Genomic DNA, 13488 nt, shown 5'->3' on the forward strand with positions numbered 1-13488 from the left:
ACAGGTATTTAAGGGGGTTTGGACATTTAACATTGCCGCATCCAGATTCTTTAAAAAACATTTGTAACTTTTGTAATAACGCATTTAAGTATATCAAAGAAAATGAAACATACATGATTTTGCTTATGGATGAAATACATATAAAGCCATATCTTGATTATAAAGGGGGGAATATTGTCGGTACAGCAATTAACAATAGCACTTTGGCAAATTCTGCATTTACCTTTATGCTAAATGGTTTGTGTTCAAATTTTAAGGAGGTCATCCACATTGCACCGATAGCTAAAATTAATCATGAATTACTGTTCTCTTTCATTAAATCAATAATTGTTGGGCTAGAAGACATTGGCTATAATATTTTGTGTGTTATAAGTGACAATAATGTTATTAATAGTAAAGCTATGAGTAATTTTTGCACAAAAAAACAATTAAGCATTGTATATCCTCATCCTGTAGAGGACAAAAGACCACTTTTTTATTTATTTGACTCTACATTTACTTAAATGTATAAAAAATAACTGGATGAACATTAAACCTAATAAAATATTAACAAATATTAAGCAATGACCACATTGGAATATCTTAAGAACAATATTTTTCCAATACTCTTTTAAAAAATTACTGTGGCAAAAAAAATGATCGACTTGGGAAAGGCAGTAAAAGAAAATTAGATACACTAACTTCTTAAATTTGGTTAAATAATATTCCCGCCAATTTATGACACGAATTTTTGAAGTTTAATTTCTTTTTCGAAAAACAGTTAAGATAGGTAATACCTACAATTAATAATACTAAGTATTATTTTTGATATTATAGTATGAGCCCCAAATACTATATACAACCCTCGATACAAATAATTTTTTTTTAATTTCGACCCTCGTTTCAACTCTTATTTTTGAAATTACCCTTATTGAAATGAAGGTTAAGACAATTTATTTTTAATAATTAGTTTGTTAATATTCCTCATAAATTGTTTTTTTTATTTTATCAAAGCCAAAAATTTTTTTTGTCAAAGAATAAAAACAATCCTTTATTTTCTACCCCTTTTTCAGAACCGATATTACTCAAAAGAAATCCTAACTAATAGTTTATAGGAATGCAACATGTGTACCAAATTTCAAATTAATATCTTAACTTCTTCGAAAATTATCGAGGCAATACACAGGTTATGAGGTTATTCCAGAGACAGATAGAGACACAATTATTTGCCTAAAAAGTCTTAACACCCATACTCCTTAAAAAACATTCTACTTTAAATATAACGGCCGATATTATCCTAAATACACGTCCTTATCGCTACAGAGATGCATAAACGTGTGCAAAGCATTTGCCTTCTTGTGATGACGTCACAGCGGAGCCCCGCGGCCTTCTTTATTTCGGTGGTGTTGCCTTTACAAGTTGACTTCTGTTGCACAAATATGACTTAAACCATTGAAGGGATATACCTCTGAATCCAAAGTGCTGCAATTTGTTAATTAAAATAATGCGGTTTACACAATCGAAAGCCTTTGAAAAGTCACAGAAAATTGTTGCTGTTAAGTAATTTTTGTTGATATTTGAATAAACGCTGTTAAATAGGGAGAACATAGCATCGTTGGTGCATTTTTTGCTCAGAAATCCAAACTGATAAGGGGTTAAGATATTATATTTAAACAAAAATGACAAAAACCTTTTTTTAGACAGGCGTTCTATAATCTTTGAGAGGGTTGGAAGAAGTGCAATTGGACGATAGTTTGAGGCTTGATCTTTATCTCCTCCTTTATGTAATGGAATGATTATTGCAGTTTTAAGGCAGTTTGGAAAGACCCCATTTTGAAATGGCATGTTGATTTGGTCTACTAAATGGATTAGAGTACAATCAGGGATATTTGAAAACATTTTAAGAGTAAGCCCATCTGTACCAGCTGATGATTTGTTTTTTATTTCGTTAATTGTACTTTGAAGTTCTGTAAATGATACTGGCGTAAAAAAGAAATTGTGCAAATTTTCATTAGAGAGATATGACAGAGAATGATGTTATGGTGGCCATTAGATTTTTTGCCACGTTTACAAAGTAATTGTTTAGGTCCTCGGGTGATGTAGAGATACAGGTAGTTGAGGTAGACTTATTTCTTAGTTTGCTAACAATAGACCATGTTTCTTTAGCTACATTGTATACTAAATAATTAAATACAGAGATTATAAGTGTCATAATATCTTAGATATTTAACAAAAATGCATCACTTCTGACATTGAGATTGGCATTTTATTATTATTACCGTTTAATATTTTTTCTAGGTACTAACGATAAAGCTGGCGGACCACACTACGCCCTCAGATGGGGCAACCCTCAAGCAATTAAGGAGACGTTTGTGCCACTCACCGAGGTGGACTATCCTTACATGAAACAATAAATCAATATTCGAAAAAAACACTAAACAATTATCCCGGTTTAGTCCCCTATTATAACAGTTTACGGTTTAAAAGTAAGTTATGTGATAGATGATATTGTTTTGTTATAAAATTATTTATGTATGTTTTAAGTTTAAACGTGGTTCCTTAGTATTCCTTTTTTTTTGATTAATTCAAAATAATCCTTAGATTGCATATATAGTTAGAAAAATAATAATGACAATATTAATGTTATTGTGCGTAAAAACCGTAAATTATGCAACACACAGTTTGAAGGTGTTGTTCTTCAATGTGTGGTATTTAGGTAATAAATAAATATCCTGTATCTCGAGGAGGAGTATTATAAACACTGTTATCTAGTGTACATTTTAATTTGCATGTGCTGTTTTTTTTTCGGCCTCTTAATCACTGAAAAGTAACTATTTTTGTACCTATTCTAGTCCAACAGTTTTGTTGCACATTTTTTCATAAATCAAGGGAGGAGGTCTCTTTTTCAATTTTTCTTATTTTGATCTTAAGTATTTTCTTTCTTTTATAGGTCGAACCTGTCAATATTATTTGTAAGTATTTTATTGTAAAATTTCAGGTAGCAATAAAATTGCTTTGTTAATGTCGTTTTTGTTTTTTTTGTTATTGATAAACCCACTTCAATATTTCAAATAAGCGAGTTTACTTACATTTATTCAAGCAATTTTTAAGTAATGTAACTTCCAGCTTATTAAATACTAGTTTTTTGAATGCTACTGGTATTATAATCAGTTTTCACGCTTCAATTCTCATATTTTGGAATTTATTACAGTGAGTTAGCTATTGATTGCATAAATGTAATTTATTAAAAATAAAAAGTTAATCAATGACCAGCTAACAGCTTTGATTTAAACCTAGATACTTTTGTGCGGAGATATATAGAGTTTGTCTAGCTAAGGAAAGGTACACCATACCGTGACTTGTCAAGAATTTCACAGACAAAATTGGTGCAGCTTATGTGACTATCCGTTTTATTTCCCTTTTATGTTGATGTAATTTCTAGATATTTTTATATTGGCAAATATACGTATATTGATTATTATTTATTTATTATTATTCTCGCCCAATAGTATTGATGTTCTTAGCCAAAGAATAAAGGAAAGATTTCAAACAGTCAAAAATAATCCAAGAATTCTTCCACGAGTGCATCGTAATCTAATAAAAAGATTAACACCTTGTCGTGATACTAATGGTAATAATTTTGACCATTTTCTCTAAATTTTTAAAGGAACATGTTTTTTTTTTAATAGAAATGCATTGACTACTTAATTTTCATCAGTAAACATACGCAAATTAAAGTTATCTTCAAAGTCAGTTTTCTCGTAAACGGAACGCTTTATCTACATAAACGAGTACTTTTTTACGTAAGAAAACTCTAAAGTTTTATAATTTTCAAATAAAATCGCAATAACCCAGAGCGTAAAAGAAATAGGGATGTTTTAACCCCTATCCACCCCCGTATGTGACGCCACTTGACGCTTCCTTTTAAATCACCCGGTACATTTCCAAAATATCGTCCATTACATTTCTGTGAATTATGAAAATTATTTAACTTAGGTCCTATACAAGTGTCAAATTATTGAATTAATAAAAGTATGCGTATGTTTCTAATACAGGGTCCGATAGTCAAACGGAAAGAATTCGTAAATCATTTTATTGCCAAAGGAATATTTCTTAAGAACTACTATCTTCGGTTGACATTTACGCATTGTTGTAGTCAATACTAAAAGTTTTGCATAACTCTTGAAAGCGTATCGACAGATATACCCGTAATCTCGTTACGAATCTGTTATTTTAAGAGGGTGGATCTGATGTAAACACCTTTTTCTTTAGTTATCCCCATAAGAAAAGGTCTTTATGGTACACTAATATTATTCTAGCGTCCACGCCTTTCATCAATTATAACAGAAAAGCCAGCAATCGTATTTACAAATATATTTGAAAATTGAGCGAATATGCTTTTAAACTTGACAAATGTACTCCTAGGCAGGTTTCATACGTCGATATCAATAAACCGGACTTTTTAGAAGAAATAGTAGACAATTATTAAATCTTGGTGCTAATAAAAATAATTTGACCTACATCACTGACTTGACAGAGGCACCTAATTCAAATGTTAATGATAGAAGTGTTTTTGCCTGGTTCCGCGGTTGGCAATAAAATAGCAACCCCAAATTATGAAGTGGACCTAAAAACCTCGCCTGAACATCAGATTAATCCTTTTTATCTTACTATGTGTCCAGATCGAATTACTTAAGTCGCGACCACTCAAATATTGCAAATCTTAGTGCAGTAACGACAACTGACGATTTTATAACTAACAGCACAATCACCAATATTAACTTGTTAGTTCTCAGTATTCAATCAGAAGTGAGAATGACGAACTGTATATGTTCCTTAATGGTATAGACTGTCCTGATATTAACATTATAATTCATATTAACTTAACATGGCTTAAGGGTAGTGAACTGATTTATCTTGAATATTACCTATGTAAATGTCTCTAGATGTAACAGATCAAATGCGATCCATGGCAGAACTTTAATTATGGTTAAGAAACAGACATTGAATGAATTAGATTTTGTAAATGTTGATAGGTTTAATAACTAAAAGAGTTTTCTATGATATTTTGTAAAAAAAGTAATATGTATATCGTTGGTCTTTATAGATCTCCAGCTCCAAGGTTTCAAGTATTTTTAAATCACCTGGAAGTAATTTTGTTCAGCATCTCGATGAATGCGAAAGTTGTACTGTCAGGCGACTTTAATGTAGATTTCCTTGAACCTCCCGGAAATTGTTTATTTATCTCATTTATTATCAAATTGCACATTAATAGTCCCACTAGGATTACTGCTAGTTCCTCTTCTAGACTCGATTATCTTTGGTCAGACCTACATACAGTTGTACATTGTAAAAGAGCTAGTGCAAAGTCTCTCAGATCAGGAGGCATTCATTGCTTCTGCAGCCTTAGATTCTTGTATTCCCTCTAAAAGGGATAAATGTAGGTATGGCAGATTGTTTTCTCGCAGAAACTATATGTCCAGTTTGAACTACTATGCAATCAGTGTAACTGGAAGAATATCTTCCTGACCCAATGGAAGGCTTCCACTCGGTACTTTTAAGCATAATAAGGCTTTTCTTTCAGGTCTTATGAAAAAGAAATCTTATACACAAGGTGAATAAAAGTTGCAGCCAAAAATGACATCTTTACATTATACTTACTTTATGAATTACTTCAATAAATACAGGCAAATTTACAGATCTACTCTGAGGGGCCCAATCTCTTTATTACTCGGGGAGAATTATAAATGCCTCTACTAATCATGGAGGATTGTCAATTCTCTGCGGGATAAGCACGGCCACATTGCTGTACCTAGTTATTTAGAGATATACCTACCGAAACGTTGATTCAAATTAGGTATTTTTATTAAATAAATAGGTTTTCTCATCATTTTCAATTTCAATATTCATATTACAGTTAGGTAGGATATTGAAAAGAAGAAACGAGCTTAGAGATCAATAGATTAAACATAAGCCTATTTTCTTCTACTTTTCAATATTTGATTGTATGAGATGGTATTTTCTAAATTGATTTTTACAATAAGTGACGTAATATCCAACAAAAAAAGTAGCTTATTATCAATTCGTCATAACAATACAGATTTTACTTAAAACATTGTTCTATTCATGTACTGCAAAGATCCTGGATCTGTACATACATTGGTGATTCCTTAAAATTTAAAAAACTACATAATTCAGTTGAACAGAAAACTCTCTTCTGGTTGCTATACTGGTCGTATTATATCATTCAACCTGAAATTGGCAGTGGACCATATGACACATTTTTCTCTAATCAAATCACATCTTCGTTGTGGTATTCCATTCTGAGAGCCTTGTTTGTAATACTTGTTTCACTCAATATTCTTATTACAAAAACGGGCACTGCGTGCGATGTTTTGTTCTAAAATTCGACCGCTGTTCCTCAATCACTCTGTCCTAACATTGTATTGCACTTTAATTCTGGAAATTCAGGATTCTATGTGCCTTGTTCACAGAAAGTTCAAAGAGAAATTGTATTTTATTCAGCCATATAATATAACAAGACAGATTTTTTTGCTATCTTTACCTATACCGATGTCTGAGCGAGTGAAAAAGTCCATAATTTATAACACTATTCAATCATCTCAAACACTATGAGGAAATTTGGAAAAATATCAAAGAAACTATTATTAACAAAATCATATTATTCCTTGCAGGAATATTTTAACGACTCTCTCAATTAAACTAACTTTTTTTTTGTAGTTTTGTTTGAATGTTTTTTGATTAAATCTTTATAGGTTTTATGTTAGTTTAAATTAAGTCTACCCTCTATTATTATTCAATATGCAACTTAAAAGTAAAAGAATGATGAATGTGTTTTGTACATTGACTAAGGCTTTGTACAGGACTTAATTTGATAATTTGAAACCCTTTAGTCTTAAGCTTTGACAATTTAAAAACTGAAAGCAAAGGAATGACTAAAAAATTTGGAGTCATTTGGATATAAAAATAATATTGAAAGAAAGTGTTATAGAACTCACATTGAGAATCATTATCAGTCTATTGCTTAATCACATTTTAAAATCTTAGAACTACAAATGATACTAACTAGATTAGATATTTTGACTTTAATTAAAGATTGTTAAAGTCTCTCCAATTTCCAAGTATTTTCAGTTAAATTAAATTTAATGTACCTGCTCCTTGGCTTATAAATCATGACTTAATTATTCTGTTTCATATTGTTGGACAAATTATCAGTCAAATGAGGTTGATTGCACCATTTGTATTTTGCACTTTATTGCATGGAGCTTGTTAGTGTTCAAAAGTAATTTACTGTCTTCATCCCTTTTTATTGTAAATAAATTGAAGTTGCAATTGGTCAAAAAACATCATTAACTTTTCACAGTATACACACCATTTTGTCTTAAAATTGCTAGATATATATTAATCTCACTATTCTACTGATTAAATTTAAGGAGAATTGGCATGGAAATATTAAATTTAGTCCATTGATGTACCTTGAAAGTGTCTGCTGGTAATTTTAAAAAATAAATTGAAAAAATATGGGGTACAATTGATTTTTATACTATGAAAGAATGCATTGGGAGAGATCATTAGATACTTTTAAACATAGTAATTTCATGTCAATAATTGTTTTTTATTATGTTAGAATGTGATGCTGTCCTAAATGAATGTCCCTGTACGAACATAATTTTATAAGACCAAAGGAGGGAAAAAAGTAAACTCAAAGTCCAAGTCTCATAAATCAGCGTCTATTAAAGGTTACGCGTATAGGTATGTCTTTTCTGTTAATTAGCGTTCTGTTTCGGATCATTTAATTTTGATAATTTTATTTAGGTCTGATGATGCCCTAATGCGGCGAAACGCGTAACCTTTAATAGACGCTGATTTATGAGACTTGGACTTTGAGTTCACTTTTTTCCCTCCTTTGGTCATACTTAAGTCTCTTTGAGAGTAATGGATGATTACTTTGAATAATTTTATATTACAATCTTTAATTTTTATGGAATTGATGCAACCCTTTGATATTTTAAAAAGAGAGTTAAGACATAAACAAATAACTGTTACTAGGCCAGATTAAGCATTTGAGAAAAATTGTAATTGGGATTACAGTTGTCTCTTATTTTACTTAATATTATTAAATTATATATATTATATTTAATATATTACTTAATATTAATAAACAAGCGCCAGCGATCTAGATACTCTGGCAGATCACTGATATTTTTAGTACCTTAGCTGCTTCAATGTAAAGAGTCAGGATCAGCAAAGTTTTATCTGGTCAATATTATGTCACATCTAGTATACCTCAAAATAGTAATTTTAATCCGCTGCTATCATTAATTTTTATCAGTAGCTCAGAGTCTGGATTGCTGTACAGATTTGATGTGTTAATAATATTAAAGATACACTGGGAAAACAGAATAATTTGAATTTGGTTCTTAGTTGATTTGAGAGGAATAGTCTATGTTAAATTTTTATTAATTATAATAAATGCTGTGTTCTTTTATATAGACGAAAATTGAATGCTAGTCATTGAGAATTACTATATCCCTTTGAGACTTGATACTTCTCTTATTATACTTAATGGTCACTAACTAGCTATGTCAAATAGGAGATGATACCATATATTTTGTATAATAAAGACTGATAAATTGCCCTATTTTATTTTATTTAAAAGAGGTCTTTAATATCTTTTAACATAATTATAACCGTCTCTTAATTTTAGAACTTCTCAACACAGTACAGCAGTTTTTCAATGTTAAATAACTCTGAAAAAAATTGATGAAATATAGATGAGCTATAAAAAGACTGCTAAAGGGAAAAAATCAATTTATTTAGTATAAAATAAATACCTTACTATAGATCCTAATTTATTTAACAAAAATCAATAAAATGACCAATGATGATGAACTAAAATGATTCATATATTATATAAAACTATTGAGGCTTAACAATTAGAAAAAAAATTTACTTAAAATTACAAAGGGCCAATATTACATAAACTATACATTTTCGGTCACAATGTAAATTCAGTGATATGATCAAAAAAGTATGAACCATTCAAAAACTGAATAAAATAAGATAATATGGAATGTTTTTGAGCTAATCAGTTTAGTTCAAAATCAGAAAAAAGAATAACAATGAAAATCTATAGATAAAACAGGAGGCATGTGAGAATTCCTAGAGACATGGATGGTGAACCTTTGTTCTAAGCCAATTTTCACACGGACTGTTTTGTTCAATTATACAAAAAGGCAAACCGGACAAGTTCATCTCAAGGATTTGAAAGTGAAATGGGAAAAAGACACATTGGCTGGTTTGCCTTTAGTGAAATTACCTTTTACATTTTTCATATCCTAAAAATTATTGCGGCGACCTGCTCTGTTCTTGAGTGGTCAAGCTCAGATCTTGCAAATGTTTTTCAACCTAGAACACACCTTACTTATACCTGCACATTAGTAAAATAACATAATACACTTACCAATTTTAAAATGTATTTAAATTCTCGACTATTTGCATTTCCTCTTACATTTGCTAATTGATAGGGAGGACTAATGGTCACTTCTTGATTCCAAACACTAATATCAGAGTTCCTCCATCGCACTTGCCCCACAATCATTTTGGAAAGTGCTATAAATAAGGTTTGTCCTTCAGTAGAGACATTTGCTGAGATGGCTTGGATCATCCTCTTTTTCTCTTCTACTTGATTTCTTATTCTTGTGTTTAGCTGTTATAAGAATATCCTCAGTTTATTAACCTGGGAGGGAGACTTAAAAACTACTTACCCTTTGCAAATTTAGGTTGTTTGGTAGATCATAATAAGGGGCTCCTTCTTTTTTAACTTGTAACTCGCTGACAAAGGAAAGGTTTATAAACTGTACATCATTTAATTTGGAGTCGCCATTTGTGGAGGCACATTCTAGGTTTTATATTAAGGAAACTTTCCCTAAGTAATGTTATTGGTGTAAAGTATGTTAAAGTTGCTGCTTATTATTAGTAAAATAAGAGATATCTATAATAACCAGTAACTTGGTTTAGAAAGGGCCCTTTAGGGTCAAAATTCCACCTGAAAACACGCCATAAACTAACAAAAGGATACTCAAAATCAGCATTTTATTAAGGGGTTCGAAGGCCATGACTTCGCCCTCCACTTCCGTGTTATAACAGGTCCTGCACCACACAACACTCCCTAAAGTAAACAGATCATTTACGCCTGCCATTTCAGTTTAAACAATTAAAAACTTTTATCGAATTTACAAAAAAAATTAAAAGCAACAAAAGCTAAAAGTTGCAGTTGTCACTGTCAAAAGCGACAGACATATGCTGCCCGTTGACAGTTTGTACTGTGACAGTCCGGGTGACATGTGTCAAATAGTCGCTATGTTGCCCAATGTTTAGTTAGTTAAGGTCGATCGGCACGTTACTTTTATACGAATTTTCTTACTCCAAATTCGAAGATTCAAAATTTAAAAATGAATTTGCTGATAAATGATTTTTTCATAGTTTCATCTTTTCTCGACCATCATCATCAACTTTTTTTCTTAAAGGTGTCATAATGAATAATTCCTATTTTACATAGTCCCCTTTAATTAAAGTTTCGATGATTGCATACATTTGCATACTATAACAGCATTTTGGGCGTCAAATAATATATAAACGTTTCCACCCATCTTCTTTTTTCTGATAGAGGTCTTATGGAAATTACCCGAAATACATATTAGATAATTTTCAAAGTAAATAAACTTAGGTTCATGTAAAAGTTTCCTAAAATAACAAAATCGTTGTGTGGGTTTTTAAAGTTTGTACTCATGTAATGGCTTTGATAGTATTATCAAAAGAAGATTAATATTAAAAACAGAATCTACAAATACAGGTAATAGCAAGATAGAAAAATCAGGGACTTTGTAATGTGTGCTTTTTCGGTAGATAAGCTCAAGATCAACCTGTTGGAGATGTAAGTGCCATCGTACAAGATGATGTCTTGTGTATCTTTTAAATGGTGATAGAAAAGCATTAATATTACTTAAAAATTAATATAGTCCAAATAGTGACGTAATTATTTAACAGCTCAAGTAAGAACAAGTAGTTGTAAGTAACAGATGACCATTTCACTTTTATTTAGTTAAAACAGCCTGCCAGTTAAACAGTTTGTACACAAAATGTTTTTTTAATCCATTTAAACATTAATTAATTACACCGCAATGGCTGTATTTACAAAAACATTTGTAATTATTAAAATAAAACGCACACGTTGGTTTCTAAACATAGACTAACTTTATTGTCAACAAGGGTAAATTGTAAATTGTAAACTCAAGAGGTAAAAATGTATAAAGCTATTTCAACAGTAATTATCCTTTTAGCGAAGAGTCCCATCAGATTTCAAAAGAATCTAAAATCAATAAATTTGTTTTAGTAGTTTTCAACAATGTCGTCAGAACCATTTTTAGACCTTAGAAAAAAGTAAATCTCTATAAACTAAATGATTCATCCTGACATAACCAGAAAAAGCTGAAAAAGGATGCAGATAATCCAGAAACATGACAGCACTAGAGGCCCTGAAGTATGACTGTTAAGGAAAAAAACAATACAACATCAAAAACTTGGTTGGAGCAAAAATTTAACTTATACTGGACACTTTCGTAGTAGTACTCGATGAATACAGTAGAGTATACAGATTGGCGAATGGATCACTACACATATAAAGTTCCTAACAGTTTCTTTTTGTGTTGTGCATTGCATATTAAAAATTAAAGAGTTGTTTTTATTAGAATAAAATATAAACTGTAATAAAAATAGAATATAAATGTTATAAAAAACAGGCCAATTCTTCTAACAAATAAACCTTTAAATGAAAGGCTCAAAAAGACCTCTTTCTTAAGCTAAATAAAAAGTTAGCCTACCGTAAAAGCTGCTGCTACTTCCAAAAGAGTTTGAGGTAAAATGGAAGTGGTAAATTCGACAATTTTGTTTGTCAACTCCTCTAAAGATAACCCCACAAACGAAATTCTTTTGGTGACAAATCGGGAGATCTTGGAGGCCATTTAATATTGCCAGTTAGGAAAGTTATTTGTTAAACATTATTTCACTCTGACCGCATTATAAGTAGGACAGCAATCTTGTTGAAAATAGACTTCTGTGCTCGTTTTTCTGAGACCAATAACGAACAATGGAAGGATTGTATTTACCATACATGTGGAAAGAAGGACTCATCTGGAAACAAAATATTTTCTAAGAAATTTTCATTTTCATTTGCCTTTTCCATCATGATTTCACAAAATGCCATTCCTCGCCACTGGTCTTTAGGGAACACTTGCTGAGTTTTGGAATATTTAAAGCATTTGTATCCATGTTTTTTCGAAATACTCGTCACAGTTTATGGTGCATAACAAGTATCTTTACAAGACTACTGCTCGACCGTGTTGAATCCAAAACTAAAGCACTACAAACCATTTATTCCCGCCATTCTATCTCCCGGACCCTTTCAAGCGGTGGTTCTTGAGCTTTGGTATGAAAGTTCTACATTCTTGGAGGCAAAAAGGTATCTCAAAATTTGACACGACATTGGAAATAGTTTTAGCAAAAGGAATCGTTCTAGTTTCAAAATGTACTCAGAATAAAACCCTGCATTTTACTGCCAAATTGCCTCCATAAAACCATTTAATCAATTGAACTTCTTCGGAAGGGGTATAAACAGCCATAATGATAAATATTTAAAAAAATTAAAATAGCGTTTTAAGACTCAACAGTGCAGTATAACATCACAGAGCAAAAGACGATTGTAATCTTCTTTTGTTGGAAAAGCAAACGAGAAGTGGTGTTGCCATTTATAATGCCTGTGTGCAGTGTTCTATTCGCCAACCTGTATACTTACAGGAACAATATACTATTCTTATATCTTCAGTTGAGAGGAAACAGCAGTTCCTAATAATAAAAACTAGCATTTTAGAACCTCTAATAGAAATCGACTTCACAGGGACACCAATCAAATAGATGTTCTAAAGCTCTTGATAAAAATGACTTTCAGTTGTCGAAAATGTTAAATCATCAGAAAATACTGCACAGTGACTAATCAAAGAGCAATTACCAATATCATTAACAAATATTTTAAATAAAAAGGTGAATTGTAACATTCTTGAGGAAACTGCAGACTATTGTAGACTCGGTCGGATATAATCGAACAAGACATAAAAAGTTGATGTTAATTGAATCAGTTTGCTTACTCATTTGTTAAATCCAACAGTTGATTTGTTTCTGGAGAACTGAAGTTGCTGATAAGCACTAATGCCTTTACATAGTAAAGAAATTTGCATGGTCATAAGGCTAAGATTAAGAAACTAATAAATAGCTTCTGTACAGGAATTTATATATGCAAATATTTCAATATTATTAGTTTTCTTCCAGATATCAGGAAAAATCGAACATCGATGGAATAGCATGTTTATTAAAAATCATTTCATCATATATATATCACTCGGTGATTCCTACCTTATTGATATTCTTAGTAAT

At 31.0% G+C, this 13488-nt stretch overlaps 2 protein-coding genes across 2 annotated transcripts in view; one reads left to right on the forward strand and one right to left on the reverse strand.

Annotated features, from left to right (window-relative positions):
* The window catches only part of LOC126748493 (delta-1-pyrroline-5-carboxylate dehydrogenase, mitochondrial), a 39201-nt gene extending 36196 nt beyond the window's left edge, over positions 1–3005 (forward strand). The window contains exon 9 of the mRNA XM_050457762.1: positions 2278–3005. Coding sequence (XP_050313719.1) covers positions 2278–2393 — 116 coding nt within the window. The 3' untranslated portion in view covers positions 2394–3005. The remainder of the gene's footprint in view (positions 1–2277) is intronic.
* A 5789-nt stretch (positions 3006–8794) lies between these two features.
* LOC126750243 (LSM12 homolog A-like) lies at positions 8795–10306 on the reverse strand. The gene is made up of 4 exons (XM_050459792.1): positions 10082–10306; positions 9768–9901; positions 9464–9709; positions 8795–9408 (listed from the first exon to the last, which is right to left on the reverse strand). Exons 1-4 carry the CDS (start codon positions 10200–10202, stop codon positions 9346–9348), a joined length of 564 nt encoding a protein of 187 aa, XP_050315749.1. The 5' UTR covers positions 10203–10306; the 3' UTR covers positions 8795–9345.
* Between the last annotated feature and the right edge of the window lie 3182 nt (positions 10307–13488).

Source organism: Anthonomus grandis, chromosome 2 (assembly GCF_022605725.1).
Source record: "Anthonomus grandis grandis chromosome 2, icAntGran1.3, whole genome shotgun sequence".
Lineage (NCBI taxonomy): Eukaryota > Metazoa > Arthropoda > Insecta > Coleoptera > Curculionidae > Anthonomus > Anthonomus grandis.

Coding starts and splice junctions, on each gene's coding strand:
- LOC126750243 (XM_050459792.1), bottom strand. CDS start 10,202: ATGGCAGGCGTAAATGATCTGTTTACTTTAGGGAGTGTTGTGTGGTGC. Junction 9,902..10,081: donor TAATAAAATGCTGATTTTGA/GTATCCTTTTGT, acceptor TATAAAACCTAG/AATGTGCCTCCACAAATGGC. Junction 9,710..9,767: donor ACAACCTAAATTTGCAAAGG/GTAAGTAGTTTT, acceptor TTCTTATAACAG/CTAAACACAAGAATAAGAAA.